Consider the following 23,865-nt stretch of genomic DNA (forward strand, 5'->3'; position numbering starts at 1 on the left):
TATTTCAGTCATTTATTCATTTTCTGCAAATAAATGATCTAAATGACACTATTTGTATTTGGGATTTGGGAGAAATGTTGTCTGTAGTTTATAGAATAAAACAACAATGTTAATTTTACTCAAACATAAATCTATAAATAGCAAAATCAGAGAAACTGATTCAGAAACTGAAGTGATTTTTTTTTTTTTTTCCAGAGCTGGTCATTGATCAGCCAAACATTAGCACCACCTGCTAAATAGAGGACATGCATCGGCAATGAACGATGCCATGCAGAAGATTCAATGGTTGGTCACATGGTTCTCTCTCTGCGCAATCCTATTGACTGTAGATAGTCAATGAATTTGATTTGCAGTCACAGATTAGTCCAGATATTAAACCTGCTAGATGTTTGCTGGGTGTCTGTGACTGGTCTTTGATTGGTCGGTAGCCACTAAAAGAACAAAAAGGAAGTCAAATGATTATCTACACACACACACACACACACACACAGTGTAAATGAGAACATACAGTGAGACCTTCCTAGCTAAAACATACTTTTAATTAAGAAACAGGTTAAGTTTTCTTTGAATGTTTTCAAAAGCGTCTTTGCCCATATAATCAGCCCGGCCTTCCTCCCACCGCCTCCGACGCTCCTCATCGCTCTCCTCTTCACTTTTCTCCTCCCCGATCTCCTCCTCACTTTTCTCCTCCTTGATCTCCTCCTCCTTGCTTTCTTCCACAGCCTGCAAACAAGTAAACAGTTTATATTGTCGCTTTCCAATGAAAAACAAGTACCTCCAAAACTTTCAATAGAAGTCAATGTAAAAAGAGTTTATTTCAGGTCATTTTGAAGTTGAATTTCTATTGGTCCATTCATCAAAAAATTTTGGCACAGCTGTGGTCATCATCCTGTGGGCAGCGTCCTGTGGTCATCGTGCTATGGTCATCATCCTGTGGGCAGCTTCCTGTGGTCATCGTCCAATGGGCAGCATCCTGTGGTCATCGTGCTATGGTCATCATCCAGTGGGCAGCGTCTTGTGGTCATCGTGCTATGGTCATCATCCAGTGGGCAGCGTCTTGTGGTCATCGTGCTATGGTCATCATCCTGTGGGCAGTGTCTTGTGGTCATCGTGCTATGGTCATCATCCAGTGGGCAGCGTCTTGTGGTCATCGTGCTATGGCCATCACCCTGTGGGCAGCATCCTGTGGTCATCGTGCTATGGTCATCATCCTGTGGGCAGTGTCTTGTGGTCATCGTGCTATGGTCATCATCCAGTGGGCAGCGTCTTGTGGTCATCGTGCTATGGCCATCATCCTGTGGGCAGTGTCTTGTGGTCATCATGCTATGGCCATCATCCTGTGGGCAGTGTCTTGTGGTCATCGTGCTATGGTCATCATCCAGTGGGCAGCGTCCTGTGGTCATTGTGCTATGGTCATCATCCTGTGGGCAGCATCCTGTGGGCATGTTTCTCTGCAGTGCTGGGAATAAATTAACCACCAACCATAAAATATCTGTGGTGGTTTATCCTGTGAGGTTCTGACCACCACTGAATTTTTGAGTAAAAGAATGATACAGAGAAACAGATACAGAACTACAGTTTGTAATTATAGAACTACAAAGGGCTTCTACATGCTCCAAAGAGCTGATAAGATGGATAATAATGTTATAAAATTAACTTTGAACAGTGTGTGCTGTATATGCAGTCCTGAGACAGCTGTGCAGTACCTGTTCTACACAGGCAGATGGCAGCATGTGAATGAATTTCATTTCAAATAAAACTCCAGGCCTTCCAGTTCCAGTGGAAAAATGTGATCATTCTCTTCTAACACGTGAGTTAATAGGTCTGACTTTTTGTACTGCTTGGCTCGACTACGGTGTGCAAACTCCAAAAGCCTCTAAAATATGCACCCAGTTCATACAAAACCAGTTTGGTTCTTTTGTGTGTTGTTAACAAAATACATTTTTTAAAAGTAGGTTCTAAGTAAAATTTCTAAAAAAAAAAAATCAATAGCAAAGTCTCAAAATGAGTGACGTAAGACTTAAATCTAGAAAAAAATCACTGCTTCTCTGATAATTTCAGGAAAGTAAATAGTTGGTGAATATGGTCTGTTAAGAAATATACCACAGACATACCATATCTGGTTCAGTGGGTTCTTCTATCATGTCTTCCTCTACCATGTCTCTGAAGGATGTGTATTGGAGCTCTGAGAGATCAGATTCCTCAGCATCCCTCGGGTCAGGGCTCTGTAGGGTTCAGATCAAGTAAAACAATCAATCTTATCATTGAAAAGTTACTTTTTTCAGTAATTCAGTTCAAAATGTGGAACTCATGTATTAAATAGATTAGATATTAAATAGATACTAAATTGATCACACAGAGTGATCGATTTTAAGTGTTTATTTCTGTTATTGTTGATGATTATGGCTTACAGCCAATGAAACCCAAAAATCAGTGTATAATCAGTAATTAGAATATTATATAAGACCAATTGGTTCTTTTGGCAGTGTGGGCAGTGTGCCAAGTCCTGCTGGAAAATGAAATCCGAAAGAGTGGAGAGACACACAGGCTTGAGGTCTAGTGTGAAGTTTCCACAATCAGTGATGGTTTGGATTTCATTTTCCAGCAGGACTTGGCAGACTGTCCACACTGCCAAAAGTACCAGTTAGTCTTATATAATATTCTAATTTTCTGAGATTCTGATTCTCTGATTCTGTAAAACACTCTGTTGTGTAAAACATCTTTACATTAAAGACATTAAACATCTCTCAGCTGGCCTATAAGATAAATCTAGATATAGATACATGTACATTTGACACTAGGCCAGACCATCATCCCTTTAACTGAGATAAAGCAGAAGAAAGACAGAAGGGATTGTGGGAAAACAACTCAAAACCGACTCCCTCACCATCATCTCCTCCGGCTGATGACATGAACTTGAGGCGGGCAGGTTGAAAGTCAGCTCTCGGAGCGTCTGGCTGAGCGTCTCCTCCTCTGAGCTCGGGGCCTCGGGGCCTGTCTCTTGGCTTTGAGGCTGAGCAGCCGTCTGTAGTGCTGCCAGGGGCTGCTGTCTCTATAGCGAGAGGGAGATAAACACACATCCACATCCTCTCGTATGGCAGCTTCAGAGGAAGGTGGATTCCGACCTTGAGAAATGAGTGTTCAAGGTCTCTTCAGAATACTCCTAAACTACTAGACAGTTTTTGGATTGAACTGATCGTTTTAGGTTAAACTTTTTTAATTGGTGTTTGACCCTCATATCAGGCAGAGGTTCTTAAAACTTATTTGTGGTCATGCGTCATTTAGAAAAAAATATTTGTTAAAGCGACAGTCTGTATGCTTTGGAGATTTAGAGATATATAGAGCTCTCCCTGGTGAGAAAGTCATTGCCTTTAATACAGGTTAATGTAAATTTAAAAGTAAAATGTAAAATTTCCGACCCTGCAATGTGATTGGCTGAGAGGTGTTTTATGAGTGTCATTATCAGCCGGTAATGCACTGTAACTGAAGCTCTCCGTGTATTACTCCGCCACATACTGGTAACCTAGCAGAGATGCGACGTTCCTGTAAACGAACACGACTCAGCACCCCCGCCAGGAAAAGCACCCCCTCTTGGGAGCGCACACTATGTCGCTATGCATTTAATCGTGATTTTTTGTGCGTATTTCTTTTTTTCAAATCCAATTTACAAGGCCAAATTACCCAACCTACTCATTTGGACTCCCCCTATCACTAGTGATGCCCAACACCAGTAGGGTGAAGATGTGAAGTCAGCCACCCCCACTTTTTGAACTGCTGCTGATGCAGCATTGCCGAGTAGCATCACAGCGCGCTTGTAGGAAAGCGCAGTGACTTGGTTCCAATACATCAGCTCACAGACGTCTTGTGCTGATAGACATCACCTTAGGAGTGATGAGGGGAAAGAGCGACATTTACCCACCCAGAAAGAGCAAGGCCAATTGTGCTCTCTCAGGGCTCTGGCAGCTGATAGCAAGCTGCATGACAAGGATTCAAACCACTGATCTCTAGATCAAAGTGGCAGCGTTTCACTTGCTTGAACACTCAGAGCCTCAATGTGCGAACTTCTTATGTTAAAGCGGAATATCTCCACTTTTATCAAGAGAGAGGGTGCTTTGCATGGCTGGGGTGCGGAATTTAGCACAACATCGGTAAGCCCACTGAGCAGTAAGTGTGATGTACTGATGTAAGCGTGCTCGGGCACGTATTGTTTAAACGCAGTGTGAGTGCAGGTCAGCAGGGGGAGTGAGGAGGGGGCAAACCCGTGCTCCAGCACAATTTAACCAAACCGTGACTAATGTCAACCTAAGAGTCCAGAATCATATTTACTAGACTGTCGCTTTTCCATTTGATGGAATGATGAGTCTTGCCCAGGAAATCTTATTGATATAGTACCACATAGTCACCCAGACCTGGAATTGACCCCCAGTCTTCCACATGGTGTGCTAGCTCACTGACAATAGTGGTAGTAGTGTTATCTGTTATACCACATCTACCAGCATGGTTAATTGGTGCACTTACATTCTGTTGTGGCTGACTGTAGTATTCCTTCCACCACAGCTTTATATATGGCACCAAATTTCTGTTGGAATCCCAAGGAGGAGCTTTACTGGACGGTTTCTGGACGTTTGGGAAATGCCATGGCTTGGATGCTCCCAGAAAGTGGATAATTTTTGGCTGGTAGCCATATCTGCAAAATACCAAACACAATAAGAAAGAACTGCATTTAAAATCCTCTTACACTAGAGATGGTTCGATACCATGATTTTTATTCTGATATCGAGGTCAGTATTAAAATCTTGTGTGATTTTAAGCTGATATTTTACAATTACAAAACGATCATGATTTAAAATAAATAAAAACTTCAAGAAATTTGTTTTTGAGCATCGACAAATGGGCTACTACGCAAAAACTACTCAAACACTTATTACCACATTTCTAAAAGTAATAAAAACAAATCCAAAAACATCACATCACACAGATTCAATGAAATCATTCTTTATTCATTAATTTCCTACAGTATCTGATTGAGCATTTACTTTTGATATCAGCTTAACAGCCACAAGGGTGCTGATATGACATTTTTACCACATTGTTCGCACTATAAGGTTCACTTCAGATCATTTTCTTAAAAATCGTCAGCTTTAAACAGCAGTATTAGCATTAGCCGCTAACCACTCTAAGCGCTAGCTAGCTCTTTCCCTGTTTAGAGGTGAGTATTATCGGCTAACACAGCTGTACCCACTTGCTGCTGCACCCAGCCTTAGTGGAAATCTGGAAATCTAAGCTTACTGTAAATAAACAGAAGCACTTTACTCACCCAAATAAACAGTTTTCAGGAGAGAAATCTGTGTAGATTAACATCCAGCACTCATTTGACTTAAAAAAAATATATATATATATACCGTATATATATATATATATATATATATATATATATATATATATATATATATATATATATATATATATATATATATATTTAGCTTAGCCACCCAGCGGTGAGACCTGCTGAATTAGAAGGAAAACATGGCGACACCCCTGTTCCTTACTAGCGTCACTCAGTGCGACTTATGTATGAAAATAGATCAGAAAATAGATGTTTATTGATACTTCTCCTTATAATCTGGCCTTCTTCCGGCCTAAGTCAGTACCGGTTCTACCATTAATTGATTAGGAACCTCAGCAACCAATGCTTTGCTGATCAATACCAGCAGAGAGCTTTAAAAGGGGATTGACTTCACACAAATGTGTAAGGATTTACAGCGAGTGGGATGTCATTAATGCTAATCTAGGTGTAATATGTAAGTGTCCTTTTATCATACTTTTGTCCATATAGTGTATTTTGCTTTATGGTAGGCCTATAAAAATTTTTTTTATAGATAAATAAAACACATACTTGTGGAAAGCAGGTAAATATGTGTAGAGTGAACTGGCGCTGAGGTTATAAATAAACGGTAGATGTTTGTTGATGTCTCTGGTCGCCCAATCACTGAAGAAAGTGTTTAGAAGTCCTTGGTCTCCTCCTAAAAAAGAAATGCATAATGGTAAATGGCTTGTATTATAAGAAACCTCAAATAAACATTGATGATCTCATTACAGTGACACCTGTTAAGAGGTTTTAGCTTCTCCTTCTTCTCACCATCGAAACTGCCGTGCAGGTCAGCCTGCTCCAGAAGCTGTAAGTAGGTGTTCAGTGACGGCCTGAAAACAAAAACGCCGGAGTTGAAGCAGTCCGGCCAGCCTGGATCAGGAGCCGCTGACAGTTCCTCTCGCTCAAAAAGTTCATCTACATTAGACAAAACCTGCAAAGCAGAGAACAGCAAATTGAATGAAGATTAAATATTGTTAGCAGTAGCATTTAACCAATCACATTGAGGCTAATAATAATCATAAAAAAGTCATATTCAGGCAAAATTCTGTAATATTACTTTTCACTGCATGTAGTAGACCAGAGTTCGGCAATTAAATTGTCTGAGGGCCAGATATTTTCCAAGCCATTACGTGGCGGGCAACAAAAACAAAAAAAAATCTATTTTGGAAAATGAAGAAGTGTAATGGGATGGAGTGACTATACAGACTAGTAGCTCTCCAGCCCAGAGGGTTGTTGAACCCAATTGCAGAACAGTTGATCTCAAAGCAGGTAAACCCAAGAAGAAAGGAAAACATTAAAAATTAAATAAATAAACACACAGGAAGCCCAAGAACGAGTGGAAAACGAGAACTGGAAAAACCACACACATTTTGGTGCGTTTAGGATTTTGCCTGTGTGAAACCAAACCAAAAAGTAAATAAACTCATCAACTGATTCGAAGCATAGAAACCAACTACAGGTGTGAAAACGCCCTAAGAGAGAAAAAAATTCAAGTAACTCGAGTAACTTGACGAGTTCAGCACAGCTGCTAACTGAAAGCCTGAATTTCAGGTGACTCTACCTCAAATCATAAAGCTGACTGAGAAAATGTTCTGTAAATGTTCAGTATTGTAACTGATCTTGTATGTAAGTATGGCAAAGTATTGTCATTTACAGAAACAGCTAAAAATAACAAAAAAGATGCAGAGCTTTAACACAAATAACAAATAGCAAATAACACAAAGAAAACAAGTTCATATTCATAAAGTTTTAAGAGTTCAGAAATCAATATTTGCTGGAATAACCCTGGTTTTTAATCACAGTTTTTATGCATCTTGGCATCATGTTCTCCTCCACCAGTCTTACACACTGCTTTTGGATAACTTTATGCCACTCCTGGTGCGAAAAACTCAAGCAGTTTAGCTTGGTTTGATGGCTTGTGATCATCCATCTTCCTCCTGATTATATTCCTGAGGTTTTCAATTTGGTAAAATCAAAGAAACTCATCAATTTTAAGTGCTCGTTTATTTTTTCCAGAGCTGTATATCATCTATCTGTGCATCTGTGTTTAAAAATACACAGTTTTCATCGTCGTTTGAAGTCTTTAGAAGGTTATGACCTTCAAACAGACCAGTGTACTGATGTATAGGCTCCTCACTGTTTGCTCTGCCAGAAAAGTAACCAAAGTCATACCATAAACACTGTATATACAGTATTGATTCATAAGTCAAACATCATATCTTGTTTTACTCTAGAGTAAATACTAAAGTTCATTTTGGAACTGTTTTGTACTCAGTGAAAGCTTAAAGTCTTAAAGTGCTACAAAGTGATGCTTAAACATATTGAAACGTATTAAAATCAACCACTCACAAGTGCATCTGCATCCAGGAACACACACTTAGTGTAGTGTGTGAGCGTCCAGCAGTGGATCTTGGTAAAAGTGACTCCCAGTTCTGGACGCTTCAGCCAGGAGAGGTGAGCACTGTCCCTGCTGTCCAACACGTCCACCACTATGACCTCATCAAATACGTCCTGTAAAGATTTACTGAGGACATGCACAAACACACAAACATTAGATATAGTTCTAAAAGAGTGATTTTAAAAACAGGAGAGAGTGTGAATGACCATGAATGAGCAGTGGTTCCTTCATTACATTACATTACATTACATTACATTACATTTGGCAGACGCTTTTGTCCAAAGCAACTTACAAAAGTCAAGTACAAAAGTAATAGGAATTAAGATAAACCATTTAGATAGGGCTTAAAGGAGGTCGAAGGGAAATAAAAGGATAGAGGAGTGAAGGAGGGGAAGAAGGAAATGGGGTTAGAAGTAGTTAGTGTGTTAGAGGTGTTAGGAGAGTAAGTGCTCTTTGAAGAGCTCTGTCTTCAGGAGTCTCTTAAAGATAGCGAGAGATTCTCCTGATCTGGTAGTAGAAGGTAGTTAGTTAGAGGTGTTAGGAGAGTAAGTTCTCTTTGAAGAGCTTTGTCTTCAGGAGTTTATTAAAGATAGCGAGAGATTCTCCTGATCTGGTAGTAGAAGGTAGTTTGTTCCACCATTGGGGAACTCTGTATGAGAACAGTCTGGATTGCTTTGTGTGAGTGTTTATTTGGTAAAGCGAGGCGACGTTCACTGGAGGAGCGCAGCGGCCGGGAGGTAGCGTAAGCCTTCAGGAGCGAGTGCAGGTAGGAAGGAGCCTGTTCTGTCATCACCTTGTAGGCGATTGAAAGAGTTTTGAATTTGATACGAGCATCAACTGGTAGCCAGTGGAGCTCAATGAGCAGCGGGGTGACATGAGCCCGTTTTGGCTGGTTGAAGACCAGACGTGCTGCTGCATTCTGAATCATTTGGAGTGGTTTTACTACGCAGGCCGGGAGGTAAAGTAAAGGACCACTGGTGGAGACCCTTATCCACCCTCCACACTAACATTAGGAGGGTGAATATCAATCAACCTTTATCTTCACTCTGGCAAAACATTGATGGTGACCCTCTTTTACAATGTTGTGGAGCATTTATAACATCAAAGGGATTGAACACATTTAATAATAATTTAGTAATATTAAGAAATAAAATAGTGAAAAATAATAAAAAAGAACTCATTTTAAATTAACATTTAATAAAATATATATGTAAAACAGAAAATTATAAAATAAAAGTGAAAAATGTACAAAATATAAAATAAGTAAAAAGATTATAGTAAAAGTAAAGTAAAATGTTAAAAATGATAAGAAGTGATTAAATGAATAATATAACTAAGGAAAAGAATGAAAATATAAAACATAAAAAATATATATATTAAAGTAATAATAAATAAACAAAAATAAATTAAATAAATTAAAAATTAAAATAAGATAAACTAATTAAAATAAGGAATAATGCTCCACCAGTGAACTAAAGCCCTGTGAGCTCCCAAGAACCTTGGATTTACTCATTCTGGTAATGCAGCCCCAAATCAGAAAAAGAATGTTGTTTTGGACAACATGAAAAAAAACAATAAATATATATTTTTTAAAAACTTATGTTTACTTCCCAGCAGACAAAATGAACTCAAAATATTTCACATTTTGTCTGCTCAACTTCATTTCATTTATTTATATACCTGTACATTCATTCCTGCATTCAGGCCTGCAACATATTCCAAAAAAAAAAGCTGGGGCCGAGGCAATTTAGTGCTAATACTGAGAAAAAATACGAAATAATGTTTTATTTCGTCATTAAAACAGGTGACCTTATTCTGTATTTGGTGCAAAAGATAAAAAAAAGCTCCAATTTGTCAACGAAGGCCTGTGAAAATGACTGAAATGTTCAACAACCTCAAAGGTTTCAGTTCTTACCGAGCTTCTCTGCTAATACTGGGAGAGACCATCACCACCAGTTTCCGGGTCGTTCCATGCTTTCGTAAGCACTTGCCCACCACTAGACTCCCCCTACAGTATGCATCAGTAGTGGCCAGAGTTACGAAGGCCTGGTGAGCCTCTGAGAGACAATAAGAGAAGAAGAGAAACACACAGTTAAAAAAGACCAATACTAATAATGTAACACGATACACACCTTTCACAAACCACCTTGGATTCGTTAGTCCGAAGAATATTTCCATAGTGTTCAACCAGTGTCTTTCTTATTACTGAATCATTAACACTGACTTTAACTGAGGGATTCTGGATTCTTTTGTGACCTCCTGGATGAGTTGCCCATGCCCTTTTGGAGTAATTTTGGTTGGTTCACCCGTGTTCCATGTTTCTTCATTTGTAAATAATAATAGCTCTCACTGTGGTTTACTGGAGTCCCAAAGCTTTTTTTGTTGTGCTGCTTTTTGAGATCTTTTTTCCTGCTTCATGTCGTCAGACTGGTTTAATTTAAGTAATTTCTTGATTCTACTGGTCTGGCAGTAATCAGGCCTGGTTGTGCAGAGTTAAATTGAACTTATCACAGTTAATTCATAAAGGGGGATGGGCAGCAAATGTTCACATACAGCTCTAAAAAAAAATGAGACCATTTAAAAATGATGAGTTTCTTTGATTTTACCAAATTAAAAACCTCTGGAATATAATCAAGAGGAAGATGAATGATCACAAGCCATCAAACCAAACTGAACTGCTTGAATTTCTGCACCAGGAGTAAAGCAGCATAAAGTTATCCAAAAGCAGTGTGTAAGACTGGTGGAGGAGAACATGTCACGATGCATTAAAACTGTGATTAAAAACCAGGGTTATTCCACCAAATATTGATTTCTGAACTCTTAAAACTTTATGAATATTAACTAGTTTTCCTTGCATTATTTGAGGTCTGAAAGCTCTGAATCTTCTTTGTTATTTCAGCCATTTCTCATTTTCTGCAAATAAATGCTCTAAATGACAATATTCTTATTAGAAAAAAACAATAATGTTCATTTTACTCAAACATGTAAACATAGTGGTCTCTTAGTTTTCTTCCAGAGATGTATGCTGGGTACTCACAGATATGTAATATTGGTCTTTTATCCTTAATAAATATTGCAAATGAGCAAGTCTAATAATCTGTCTTTTTTTAATTCAGTTCTTGTCTATTTTCTAGGCTTTTTTTTTAGGTAAATCTAATCACGTTTTAGGTCAAATTGATGCAGAAAAATACAATTCTAAAGTGTTCAGAAATTGTAAAATGTTTTTTTTTTATAATAATAATAATAAAAAAAAAATATATATATATATATATATATATTTTTTTTTTATAATAATAATATGAAAAATGTAAGTATGAGGCAAATGCTTTTTACGGCATTGTATTTTTCCCTTCACTTTTTGGTCCAATCACGGTTCTCTAATATAGTAGGGGGAGTGTTTTGGCCCTAAATTCAAGGATAAATCAGCAGTAAATATTTACATGACAATGCGTCCCACCTCAGCCCACTAACACGATCTGTCCTCTGAAGTGGGCTTGATTAATCAGAGGCGTCCTGTATTTGATTAATGACACAGCCGTCCCTCTGACCTTCTTCCTTCTGCCAGGCCAGAGGAACAGATGGCCATTAGATGACTATAATGTCACTGTTCATTGGACAGAGACAGGGGTTGGAACGGTCGATGGGATATGCTGACATGTGGAATAAAAACGAATTAAACAAGAAAACATCATTTGTGTGCATTTAGTAATTGAATGACGACACTGAAGTCTTCATTAATGTTCTTTAGGAAACTATAAATATAGCAGTTTTAGTATAGAAGTAGAAGTATAAAGTGCACAAAAGTCAAACAAACAGTATCCTATAGGAATTTGTATTCATATATACACATTGACAAATAATAATGCACCTAGAAGTTTTTATAATAGAACTTCTAGAAAGCTATACAGCTCTGGGGAAAAATTAAGAGACCACTCCAGTTTCTGAATCAGTTTCTCTGATTTTGCTATTTATAGGTATATGTTTGAGTAAAATGAACATTTTTGTTTTATTCTATAAACTACAGACAACATTTCCAAATAAAAATATTGTCATTTAGAGCATGTATTTGCAGAAAATGAGAAATGGCTGAAATAACAAAAAAAGATGCAGAGCTTTCAGACCTCAAACAATGAAAAGAAAACAAGTTCATATTCATAAAGTTTTAAGAGTTCAGAAATAATCAATATTTGGTGGAATAAACCTGTTTTTAATCACAGTTTTCATGCATCTTGGAATGTTCTCCTCCACCAGTCTTACACACTGCTTTTGGATAACTATATGCCGTTACTCCTGGTGCAAAAATTCATTCTGATCATCCATCGTCTTCTTGATTATATTCCAGAGGTTTTCAATTTGGTAAAATCAAAGAAACTCATCATTTTTAAGTGTTCTCCTTTTTAAATCTCCCTGTAAATGTGCAATCATGAACTTTTACATTTCAAAGCTATCAGACAAAAAAAACTTTCATTTTTATTTAAAATTTTGACAAAATGTTAATCTGGCTGTAATTATTTAGACTGTATCCAAATTTCATGATGAATAGACCAATGGAAACATCCCAAAACGACTTGGAATAAAACAAAAACAGCAACTTTACGCCTGTTAAAAATGAAAATCTTTGCTCACCCGTCATTCTGTCATGTGGTCTTTTCCTGCGATTCCTGGTGGACCAGAATTTGAGCAGATTTTCTGTACAAGTTTGTGTTGCAACAACAAATCAAAGGCCAACAACTGGTCACTGCACAAAGTTCATTTCCTAGACAGCGAAAGAGATTTACACTGTAACTCTACGACTCTTTCTGCCTGCTCAAAGAATCAAATTGGTAATAGCTAGAATTTACAACCAGACCACTGGCTTATGTCTTATATTCTATATCCAGCAAAGGCCACTGAAACTCAACTGGTCATAGCGTAACTTCAGAAGGTCAACAAGAGGAAAAAATAAATGTTTTACTGTGTATATCGGTCAGGAGGCACTGGGAGGTCATTCAACTCTGCTCCTACAGTTGGCTTCTTACAAACCGCAGGAAATAGGTCACTTTAATAATAACAACATGTGTAGTGTCATTTCTAAGAGATGATAATGATTTTCTGCTAATACAATACCAGTCAAAAGTTTGGACATAACTTAAATTGGTGTAAAATGAACATTGTTTTATTCTATAAACTATGGACAACATTTCTCCCAAATTCCAAATAAAAATCTTATTTAGAAAATAAGAAATGGCTAAAATAACAAAAAAGATGCTTTCAGACCTCAAATAAAGCTAAGAAAACAAGTTCCTATTTATAAAGTTTCATATAAAGAGTTCAGAAATCTATATTTGGTGGAATAACCCTGTTTTTTTAAATCTGTTTTTTTCATGCATCTTAGCATGTTCTCCTCCACCAGTCTTACACACTGCTTTTGGATAACTTTATGCCTTTACTCCTGGTGCAAAAAATCAAGCAGTTCAGCTTGGTTTGATGGCTTGTGATCATCCATCTGATTATATTTCAAAGGTTTTTAATTTGGTAAAATCAAAGAAACTCATCATTTCTATGCAGTCTCTCTTTTTTTTCCAGAGCTGTAGTTGGTATAATAATTCATCCAGTCATCCAAACTATGATGAAAAACATATGGAAATATTTAATAAACAGAAAGAATATGTTTTAAATGGTAGATTCTTCGAAGTAGCGTCTCTTGTTCAAATTACAACTTTACACATCTTGGCTGGACTTTCTCAGTCAGCTATTTGAAGTAGTCAATTAAGTTAATTACTTGATTTTCTTGCTACTCTTTACATTGTGAAGCACCGAATCACCAAGTCTGAGGTAAGAGTTTAGTAGCGTTAGTTAAGCTGAAAGAAATTTCATTAATGCTGTGGGGTTTGAGTTTTAGAGCTGTAAAATTGATTGTTAGCCAATCAGGGACGATATGTTTGCATGGATGAATATTCATGAGCAAGAACCAAAACCCTGTCTTTCTTCAGAGACCACTAATTCAGTAAACAAAAGCAGGGTTATACAGAAACACCTGAGCACTTTTTTCACAAAAAATGGCGTTCATTCATACTAGAGACCACAACTAGACATTTTAAATTGAATGAAAAAACGATGAAATTAGACCTTTAAAAACACATTTGTCTGGATGGGTTCATATGTTGTTCTTAAACCTGGATAATGCACACTCACACTCAAACAACGTATACACGTATACACACTACATGGTTAGAAATTCCATACGGGTCATTGTCTTTATTTGGTTTAATCCAGAACATCAACTGAAGGCAAAAAGAACAAAGTCTGTAAAATCAGAAAAAAGAAATCTGAAAAAATGGGCCTGAAACACAAACTGTCCTGATGTAAGAAGCAAAACACACATTGTCAGTATAATTGCATAAATCATAATTTTAAAAGTATTTGACCTATTTTGTTTTACATTTATAACACTAAAAAGAAAAAAAAAACACTTACTTTAAAAGCAGAAATGTAATATAGCAGTGAAAGTGTGAAACATTCTTCATTAATGCTTTTAACAGAAAAGGCCAGCAAATGGATTTCGTATCAGAAAGCAGAAAGCACACTACTGTTAAAACTGCGAAGCTTCCACTGGTGTAATCAGAGCACCATCTGACCACTGCATAGTAATTGCACAGAGATACAGTATATACAAAAAACAGTTAGTGATGTGTTACATTATTGATTGTCGTCTACAGAGAAACTGGAAGGAATTCTAGTGTAATTTTACCACAAAAGCTCAAAAAATAACTTTTTACAAAAGGAAAAGGAAAATAAAGCAGATATAATAGACAGAATTTCAGCTTGTACTGTAACAGACCTGTAAAATTAAAGCACAAATATCCATATTCTCCAACTACAGACAGCCAAGAACTCTCCAGCCTTAATATTATGACCACCTCCTTGTTTCTTGTATCTGTTTCTGTGCATACTTTATTATTATCCTCCTTCTTTCTCCCTGTTCTTTAATGGACAAGACCCCAAAGCGCTGCGCCATAAAAATACCAATCCGCTAAAGTTAAGAGCGAGTTATCACTCGTTCTACTGTATTTTTATAATGTTTAAAGCATTTAAAACACCTTTAAGATACCCTCATCGTAACTGCAAACAGAACAATTTAAAGGTGATAAAAGTATTTATTTTATAATGATAATGGAGTCAGTGTAGTATTTAATAATATATATATATATATATACAGTGCCCTCCATAATTATTGGCACCCCTGGTTAAGATGTGTTCTTTAGCTTCTCATAAATTGAGTTTCGTTCAAAATAATATAGGACCACGATGGGAAAAAAAGTAAAGTCCAACCTTTAACTCAAGTAAATTTTAAGGGGGAAATAAAATCCCTGACTAAGAAATAATTATTCTTCATAAAATCACCTGTTCCACAATTATTGGCACCCCTAACAATTCTTAGGAAATAAATTTAATAAAAGTATTTCTGTCACTTCTACAGTAGTTTACGAAGTTGATCAGAGTATGTAGGAACATTTAATTAGTAATTCACAACTTCCTGTTTCCCTGGGGTATAAATATGACGTGACACAGAGGCCATTTATCTTCAACATGGGAAAGACAAAGGAACATACCATTCAAGTGAGGCAGATGTGTGTTGACCTTCACAAGTCAGGCAATGGCTACAAGAAAATCGCTACTCACCTACACCTGTCCATATCTACTGTCAGAGGAATTATTAAGAAGTTTAAAACAACTGGAACAGTGGTAAACAAGCCTGGACGAGGACGCAAGTTTATTTTGCCACCACGCACAGTGAGGAGGATGATAAGAGAAATAAAAAGTTCTCCAAAGCTCACTGTTACAGAATTGCAACAAATGGTAGCTTCTTGGGGTCACAAAGTCTCCAAAACATGCCAACAAGCTGTTTGGGAGGCATGCACGGAAGAAACCATTTCTCACTCACAATCATAAACGCAAACGTTTGGAGTTTGCTAAGCGGTACTATGACTTCAACTGGGACCGTGTGCCTTGGTCAGATGAAACAAAGATAGAGCTTTTTGGCAACAAATGCTCTAAGTGGGTCTGGCGTAACACAAGAGCTGAGTATGCAGAAAAGCACCTCATGCCCACTGTGAAATACGGCGGGGGATCAGTGATGCTGTGGGCCTGTTTCTCTTCTAAAGGCCCTGGGAACCTTGTTAGGGTGCATGGCATCATGAATGCTCTAAAATACCAAATTTTAAAACAAAATCTGGTGGCTTCTGCCCGAAAGCTGAAGATGGGTCGTCACTGGGTCTTTCAGCAAGATAATGACCCTAAACATGTGGCCAAATCTACACAGAAATGGTTCACCGCACACAGAATCAAGCTCCTCCCATGGCCATCTCAGTCCCCAGACCTCAACCCCATTGAAAACCTGTGGGGTGAGCTGAAGAGGAGAGTGCAGAGGAGAGGACCCAGGTCGTTGGATGATTTAGAGAGAATGTGCAAAGAGGAATGGTCAAAGATCCCTCTTTCTGTATTCTCCCATCTTGTGAAACATTACAGGAGAAGATTAGGTGCTGTTTTGTTGGCAAAAGGGGGTTGTACAAAGTATTAACATCAGGGGTGCTAATAATTGTGGCACACATGATTTGATGTTAAATAATTATTTCTTAATGTGGGATTTTTTTCCTACTGAATAAATTCACTTGAGTTAAAGGTTGTATTTTACTCTTTTTTCCATCGTGGTCCTATATTATTTTGAACAAAACTCAATTTATGAGAAGCTAAAGAACACATCTTAACCAGGGGTGCCAATAATTATGGAGGGCACTGTATATATATATATATATATATATATATATATATATATATATATATATATATATATATATATATATATATATATATTTCTGTAACTGGAATGTGGCTTTTGTTTTATGCATTGTGACAACTGCTAGAATCAACTACCACAAGTTTAATTCTTAATTTTAAAATTATTTTTTTTTTAGACCATTTAGACCATTTCTATTGGTCCACTCATCATGTTGATGTGTAAAGCTGGCACGTTTCAGTTTAGCAACATTTTTAACAGTTTTAAAATGTTTATTTTAATCTGTTTTAAGGAAGCACCAATATATTTGGCTAAAACCGAACTCTTAACTTTTAAAATTAATCATGCTTTTTTTTTGCAGGTTTTCATTAATTCTGCCGTTTTGACTGAATAAAATACATAGCATTAGCATATTTAAATTTAGCTGATTAATTGTCAGTATAAGCTATTCTGTATTTTATTTTACGCAAAATTATTTGGGCAAAACTGCAAAAACAAAACAAACAAAAAAGCACTTTTCTGTTCGGGTTGCCAAATATTCGGTGAAGGCCTAATCTGCATTGTTCATCATTATGTTTCTGTGCTTTCTTTCACTTAAAGTGCAAGTATGCCAAATAAACTATTACCGAAATAACGTGAACAGACTGTAATAATAAAAAAACTAATGTCTGTTTAATCATGTATTCTCACCCAAAGCATGAGAACACAAGAGTTCAAGTTTTAAAGCACTCTAAGGCCGTTAACACGCTTAAAAACGACTAAACAACTAAAACAATAACAAACACAATCAATCAATCTACCTATCAATCAAATGATACACATTATAGCACATCATTAAAGTCAATCAAACACATCAACTTCAGACTCAGAGTTCAGAGCTCAGCAGAGGCTTCTGCTGTAGATCCGTGATCTCTGATGGAGTTAGGACGATGATTTCAGGAGGTTGCTGAGAACTGCAGGAAACAGAGGAAAATATATATTAACAACTGATATATTTATTACAAAAATATGCAGTAGATAGAGCATAAAATAATGCTAAATACATATTATAAAATAAAAAAATCATTCCAAACTTTTACTGTATTTTTTGCGTTATAAGCTGCACCAGATTATGAGGCACAAAATGCAACACTAGTAAGGAACAGGGGTGTCGCCATGTTTTCCTTTTAATTCCGCAGGTCTCACCGCTGGGTGAACTGTAAAGCTAAGCTAAGTTAAGTACACAAAACTAATTTCATTTTTTTTTAAACTAAACATTTTTTTCAAGTTAAACAAGCCTTGGATGTTAATCTACACAGATTTCTCTCTTAAAACTGTTTGTTTGGGTGAGTAAAGGGCTTCCGTTTATTTACAGTAATCGATTTCCAGATTTCCATTAAGGCTGGGTGCAGCAGAATTAGAATTAGCATTAGCAGCCAACCGCTAATAAATGCTGCCTGACAGCGCTACACTGAGGAACCCTCAGTGTTCTGGGTTCTGGGCGGTTGGACCGATGTATCTAGGGTGGTGAGTGGCTAATGCTAATGCTGCTCCAGCAGTGCTAGCCGGGGTTAGCAGGAGGCTGCAGTCCGATATACTCTAATGGCGAAAGAGATGGCGCTTAGCGCAGTTAGCGGCTAATGCTAATAATGCTCCAGTCTCTGTGCTGGAGAACTAAACTGAAACTCCTGTATAACTCTGTACTTCAGTTGAGTGGCTTTACTGCTCCTTAATACCTGACTGATAGAATTTATACATAAGGTACAACAGATTACAAAACACTGTCAATTTTTGGGAAATTTAAGGATTTTATCTGCAGCTTATAGTGGAAAAAAAAAATACAGCATACACGTTAATAATGGTGTTATATGGTTTATAACAAAGTATTACAAAAAAACATCTGCATGGATAATAAGCAATGATTATTAATAAAAATAATAAATTAACAACTTACTTGTATATTTACAATTTATATGAACAACTAGACAGTTAACTTATTTAAACCATATAAAGAAAGATAACCATAGACAAATGTTCATGTGATTAAATCTTTTAACAATAATATAATAAAAATAATAAATGTGTAATAATGATGAATCTAATTTAGTATAATGTGTGATTTACCTTGGGGTTCAGAATGTGTGCCAGCCTGGTTTGTACCACTCTCTGGGTCAGCACCTTCACACACACACACACACACACACGATAAAAAAAATAAAATAAAAAAAAGTTAATAAAGTGCTCCCTCATGCCGTGTGAGACATGACCTCAATTAACCCAGAATCTTTTCAGCCCCAAACTCAATCCAGAATTTAATTAAAAACCTCGACTCTGGTGGGACTCGAACCCACAACCTTTGAATCACTCCACTAAGTGCTGCTTAGAAGTCCAATGCGCTATCCATTGCGCCACAGAGCCACCTGTTGAGGCCCCGGCTCAATGAGGCTTTGTAATGCGAGCCGGGCTGCCAGATGGCGGCTGCTGTTACAGGGGTTTAGCTGTAGGGGCAGCAAAGGAGCTTCTACACTCACACATCACTGGACTACACACTGAATTTTAAAGGGCTAAAATAACTGCAAAAGAATTATAATAATAATCAGGAGTTTTATATTAGTCAGATTTCAATGTAATCTTTATTTCTAACATTCTATATTCTTAAAATATAGCAAAACACACAAACACTAACTCAAAACACACTTATTGTTTCTTGAAAGACACTACAAAAACAGTTTAGTTACTATTTATTAGCATTTTCTTTTTATAAAATAAAAAATGATATTTTAACAAATAATACATACTTGATCAATCAAATTGGCATTTCTGTCCAGATAGAATCAAATTGTATCAAATAAAATATATAGAATATATAGAACAGCACAAATGCTTGATTCCATAGTGGTGTATATGAGGTGAATGCCATATTTTGAGGTCAAAAACTACCATTAAACTAAACAAAAAAGCTATATTAACATGACCTACTTAATTAATACAAATATCATAATACATTCTAAACCCATTATAATAAATAACACAAGCTGTGCATGTATATTTGCATATCTGAGATTATTGGGTGCAATGTAACGTAGGTAAAATTCTGAACTTCTTTAGGAACAAAGAAATCTGCTGAAATACATAAATGTGGATTTGGTAAATGACGAAATAGTCACAGGCACGCATAAAATATGCATCTCTAATCTGGTCGATTCAAAATGCTCTGATTTGAGAATCTGGCAGTTTTTGTTCTTGTTTAACCCTCCTGTTATGTTCCGGGGCAATTTGACCCGTTTTAAAGTTTAAAGATCTAGGAAAAATAGTTAAAAGTATTTTTTCAGTTTGAAACTTCTTCTGCTTGTCTAAATTAGTGTAATCAATAATTTGCAACCACCCCCTGCAAAAACTAAAACTAAAACAAAATTGCAATGTTATGTTTTAGTGTTCAGTGTAAAACTATTGTTTTATATGTTGGTCTTTCAAAAGTAATCAAATAATGAAACATTAAAAAAGTTGGATCATGTATTTTTTTTTTTACAATATTTTTATGAAAAACAAGTAATTTATCCTAATTGAACCATTACCTGTTAGAGGTAAGGAACACCATTGCATTAAATATTGATAATAATTAGCAATGGAGTTAGTAATAAAATATTTACACTGCTTGTTGGGATTTTTTGGGGTTTTAGACATCTTTTAGATAATTAACCCCGGAACACCATTGCTATTCCTGACAAATGAAGATAACAGGAGGGATAATTTGTGTCAAATTTACCACTTTCTGCATCTTCCACTGATAGAAGGTTTGGTTGTTGTTCTCCTGTAAAGTTAGAATTCTGGAAAAGAAGCTTTTTACACGACACTGACCATATTATCACTGTCCAGGAAAAACAAGTAATTTCGTTTTTATCAAATATTAGTTAACTACCATCATCTGAACACACTTACACTGCGTCAACGTTCCTTGAACTGAATGAAGAGAAATGTTTTAAAAATTTGTCTTCCTTTAAAACGTAAAAATGATTTGATCTTCTATAAAATTTGCACTTCAGAGTAACGAGTTGTGCAATATGCTGCCAATGATACAATTAATGACAATTTAAATGACTCCCATTTATTCACTCACTGTACGTAAAAGCAGCACTCACCTCCTTGAATTTTGAAGCAGAGTTTCTTTTTCTGGTAGGCGAAGTAGCTGGAGGCGGCACCAAGAATGGCCACGCCCACTGCACTGATGATTCCGGCCATTTGTCCGCCTTGAGCTGCTGTTTAACAAAACAGGAAACAATCCACATCAATCAGCAGCTGTAAAGTTTATTTTAAACCCCTTAGGCCAGCATTTTTATCAATTTTCTGCCTGATATTACATATTATCTTGTAGATTTCTATTCAAGCATTAAATAAACAGATTTCATGTTTGATAATAAACTTTACTACTAATTCTAATTGTAATAGAAATTATATATGAGAAAAAAAGTAAGTAAATCTGCAACCTTGAAAATATAATGAATAATAATCATAAAATTGGCACTTTCCTAGACTTCATTTTAAAATCAGTATTTTCCTGAATACAGATTAAATATTACATGTCTTGTTTTTACATCTATTAAAACCTGCAGATTTTAAGTTTGATTCCTATTACTGATCTGAACTTATTAAGTGGAGTAGAGAGAGAACAGACAGCTTTTTCAAGTGTCCTGTATGAGAGTTCAAAGCCCTCACAGTTTTCAGAATGTGAAAAACCTATTTTACTGCAGAGAAAAGGTTTTTTTTTATCACCTACACTTGTAGCCTGTATATGTTCCAAGGCCTGTAAAGGGGTTAAGAACTAAACTCATCTGAATTTGCATTGTCAATTTACGTTGGTCAGTTTTTTCTTTTTCTTTCTTTCTTTATTTAATTTATCTAAATTGTCTATTAACAATAAATACACTTAGTAAAATATTTGGATTCATGTATCAAACAGTAAAAAATAAAGTGTTTATCCTCCACAATCCCTTCCTGACCATGAATAAAATGCAGCAACTATTGTTCAGCACCTCCAGGAACTCCTTCCTTCAAGATGCTGAGAAAACTATTCCAGGTAACTCTACTCTCATGAAGATACTAAGATTAAAATACCAAGAGTCTGCAGATCTGTCCTCAAAGATAAATGTGCTACTTTTTAGAAGAATCTAAAGTATAAAACATATTCTGGTTTGTTTAACACTTTTTTTTTTTTTACTAAATATTTCTTTAAATATAGCTTTATTATCTTTAATATAAAATCATAAAAGAAAAGAAAACACACTGAATGAGAAGAAGAGGTGTGTACAAACATTTTACTGACACTAATATGAAAATAATATGAAAATTAAACATGTAAAAATGCAGTATGTGCGTGTACCACTAGGTGTCAGCGTAGCACAGGAATTCCCATCTCAGCTCAAAACTGTTCAGAAAACAATGGTCCCAGTATTGTTAATACAGTATAATACCCACAAATAAAACTAAGTGACTGATCCTGGAATCTACTGAGACTTGTAGTCATGTTTTTTCATTCTGGGGAGGGGAGAGGAAAATCTAGGTACAAGTGAGTCACTAGTCCAGTGATTCAAACCCACAAGACATGACTGGAGTTCTTCAGTCAGGCCTGTGGGCTCAGCTCAGCTCAGAATCACAGGGGAAACCCTGCCCTTATGAGGATAAGGAGGTTACTACAGGACACTACGTTAATTCTGTAATGCAGTAATAACCTGTTATTATCTATACACAAACACAGAAAAGTGAATTAGACCATTAGGTCAAGTAGAAAGGCAAATAAGCTGCTTGTTGAAAGTTCTGAGGTCTAGATAGGAAATTATTGTTTTTCAAGCCAAACCTGTATTATTAAATATTATGCACATTATAGCTATAAGACAAATAAGCGAAAACACTAAATTATTTGACCAAACAATGACAATTTTTAGTTTTAGTTTTTGTATTTATATATTTATGTATATATTTTTAAGTTTTAGTTTAGAGTCTTTTATCCCTCAATGTGCTCTTGTATTGTACTACACTTATTGTTTGTTTCTACTGTGTATTGTTTGTTTCTAGTATCTATCTATCTATCTATCTATCTATCTATCTATCTTGAAGTCTAAGTTCTACTGTGCTTCTGCTGGACTAATTTCTTTTGTTTGTAGGGTTTTATGTATAGCTTTTTTCTTTCAAGAGCAACATAAAATAAATGATGGCTATTTATTTATTTATTTATTTTTAATCAGTGGTGGAAAAAAAATGGCCAAATATATATTAAAAAGAAAAAAAAAGTTATTCCGGTATTCAGCCTTCAGCCAAACATGTAATTTAGTTTAGTTTTGGTTTCAGACAAAAAAAATCATTTTGATGCATTAAATTAAAACAAGTATGTTTTAGCGTTATGCGTTTGATTTAATTTATCTGATGACATTAAACATCTAGACATGTCACTGTCACTATTGCACATGTCCACAAGTTCATATTCATAAAATTTTAAAAGTTCATAAATCAATATTTGGCGGAATAACTCTGGTTTTTAATCACAGTTTTCATGCATCTTGGCATGTTCTCCTCCACCAGTCTTACACACTGCTTTTGGATAACTTTATGCCTTTACTCCTGGTGCACAAATTCAAGCAGTTCTGGCTTGTGATCATCCATCTTCAATTTGGTAAAATCAAAGAAACTCAATTTTTTTTAAGTAGTCTTTTTTTTTCTAGAGCTGTATATTGTGCAACCCTAGACCTAGAACTGTACTTTTCATAACTGAGAGTGTAAAACCTCCTTTTTAATTACAGGATTTGCAGAAAAAAAAGGATTCTTCATAAATGAGTATAAGCAGAGAGAACAGCATAATCCGCCACTTCTGTTGCCTTTTGTCTGTGTGTGAAAACATGAAAAACACTGTGCATTTAAAAAATGTCTTTACATATCATTATGTCATTTGTACCATATAACCCAGCACCATGTGCATGTGATTATTTACCTTGAGGTCGGTGGCTAATAGGGCTGCAACGACAATGTCAATTATAAAAAATTGCCGACTTCAAATGTTCATTGTCGACTAATAGTTACAAAAAATGGCAGCATTTTGTATGTTAAAAGGGCAACGTTTTAGACATATGAACGGGATTTAAATCACATTTTAAGCTGTTTCTATCATTCTGAAGTGATAGAGAAAGCTAAAAACAGGAACTTTACCCACAGCAAGCAGAACTGGAGGGCATGGCAGAAATAAGTTGCCATATTAGTCGATTACCAAAATAATCATTGCATCGACTAAAATTAAAAAAATATATAGTGATATACAGTTAGTGATATACATTCATATACATCAGCCCTAGTGTG

At 36.0% G+C, this 23,865-nt stretch overlaps 2 protein-coding genes and 1 non-coding gene across 5 annotated transcripts in view; all 3 read right to left on the reverse strand.

Annotated features, from left to right (window-relative positions):
- Nucleotides 1-517: 517 nt before the first annotated feature.
- gyg2 (glycogenin 2) lies at nt 518-12,640 on the reverse strand. Its single transcript, XM_022674668.2, has 9 exons — nt 12,396-12,640; nt 9,685-9,826; nt 7,721-7,895; nt 6,140-6,302; nt 5,897-6,023; nt 4,519-4,687; nt 2,888-3,052; nt 2,115-2,225; nt 518-723 (listed from the first exon to the last, which is right to left on the reverse strand). The coding sequence occupies exons 1-9, from the start codon at nt 12,400-12,402 to the stop codon at nt 538-540; spliced, it is 1,245 nt and encodes a 414-aa protein (XP_022530389.2). The 5' UTR covers nt 12,403-12,640; the 3' UTR covers nt 518-537.
- A 4,087-nt stretch (nt 12,641-16,727) lies between these two features.
- The window catches only part of cd99 (CD99 molecule), a 39,947-nt gene continuing 32,809 nt past the window's right edge, over nt 16,728-23,865 (reverse strand). For 2 of the 3 annotated variants that reach the window (XM_022674663.2, XM_022674664.2), the window contains exons 12-14: nt 20,664-20,780; nt 18,649-18,702; nt 16,728-17,498 (exon numbers count right to left, since the gene is read on the reverse strand). In XM_022674663.2, coding sequence (XP_022530384.1) covers nt 17,467-17,498; nt 18,649-18,702; nt 20,664-20,780 — 203 coding nt within the window. In that variant the 3' untranslated portion in view covers nt 16,728-17,466. The remainder of the gene's footprint in view (nt 17,499-18,648; nt 18,703-20,663; nt 20,781-23,865) is intronic. The other variant, XM_049469630.1, reaches the window with a different exon arrangement.
- Nucleotides 18,851-18,942, reverse strand: trnar-ucu (transfer RNA arginine (anticodon UCU)). Its single transcript is given in 2 exon segments — nt 18,851-18,886; nt 18,906-18,942. It is a non-coding gene; the product is annotated as a tRNA-Arg (tRNA).

The sequence above is a fragment of the Astyanax mexicanus genome, chromosome 21, assembly GCF_023375975.1.
Source record: "Astyanax mexicanus isolate ESR-SI-001 chromosome 21, AstMex3_surface, whole genome shotgun sequence".
Classification (NCBI taxonomy): Eukaryota; Metazoa; Chordata; class Actinopteri; order Characiformes; family Acestrorhamphidae; genus Astyanax; species Astyanax mexicanus.

Bases quoted from the DNA above. Each gene is read 5' to 3' on its own strand.
- gyg2 (XM_022674668.2), bottom strand. The intron at 4,688-5,896 runs GTATGTGTTTTA...GGTATTTTGCAG, and splicing joins TATTTACCTGCTTTCCACAA to ATATGGCTACCAGCCAAAAA. The intron at 3,053-4,518 runs GTAAGTGCACCA...CTCTCGCTATAG, and splicing joins ACAGTCAGCCACAACAGAAT to AGACAGCAGCCCCTGGCAGC.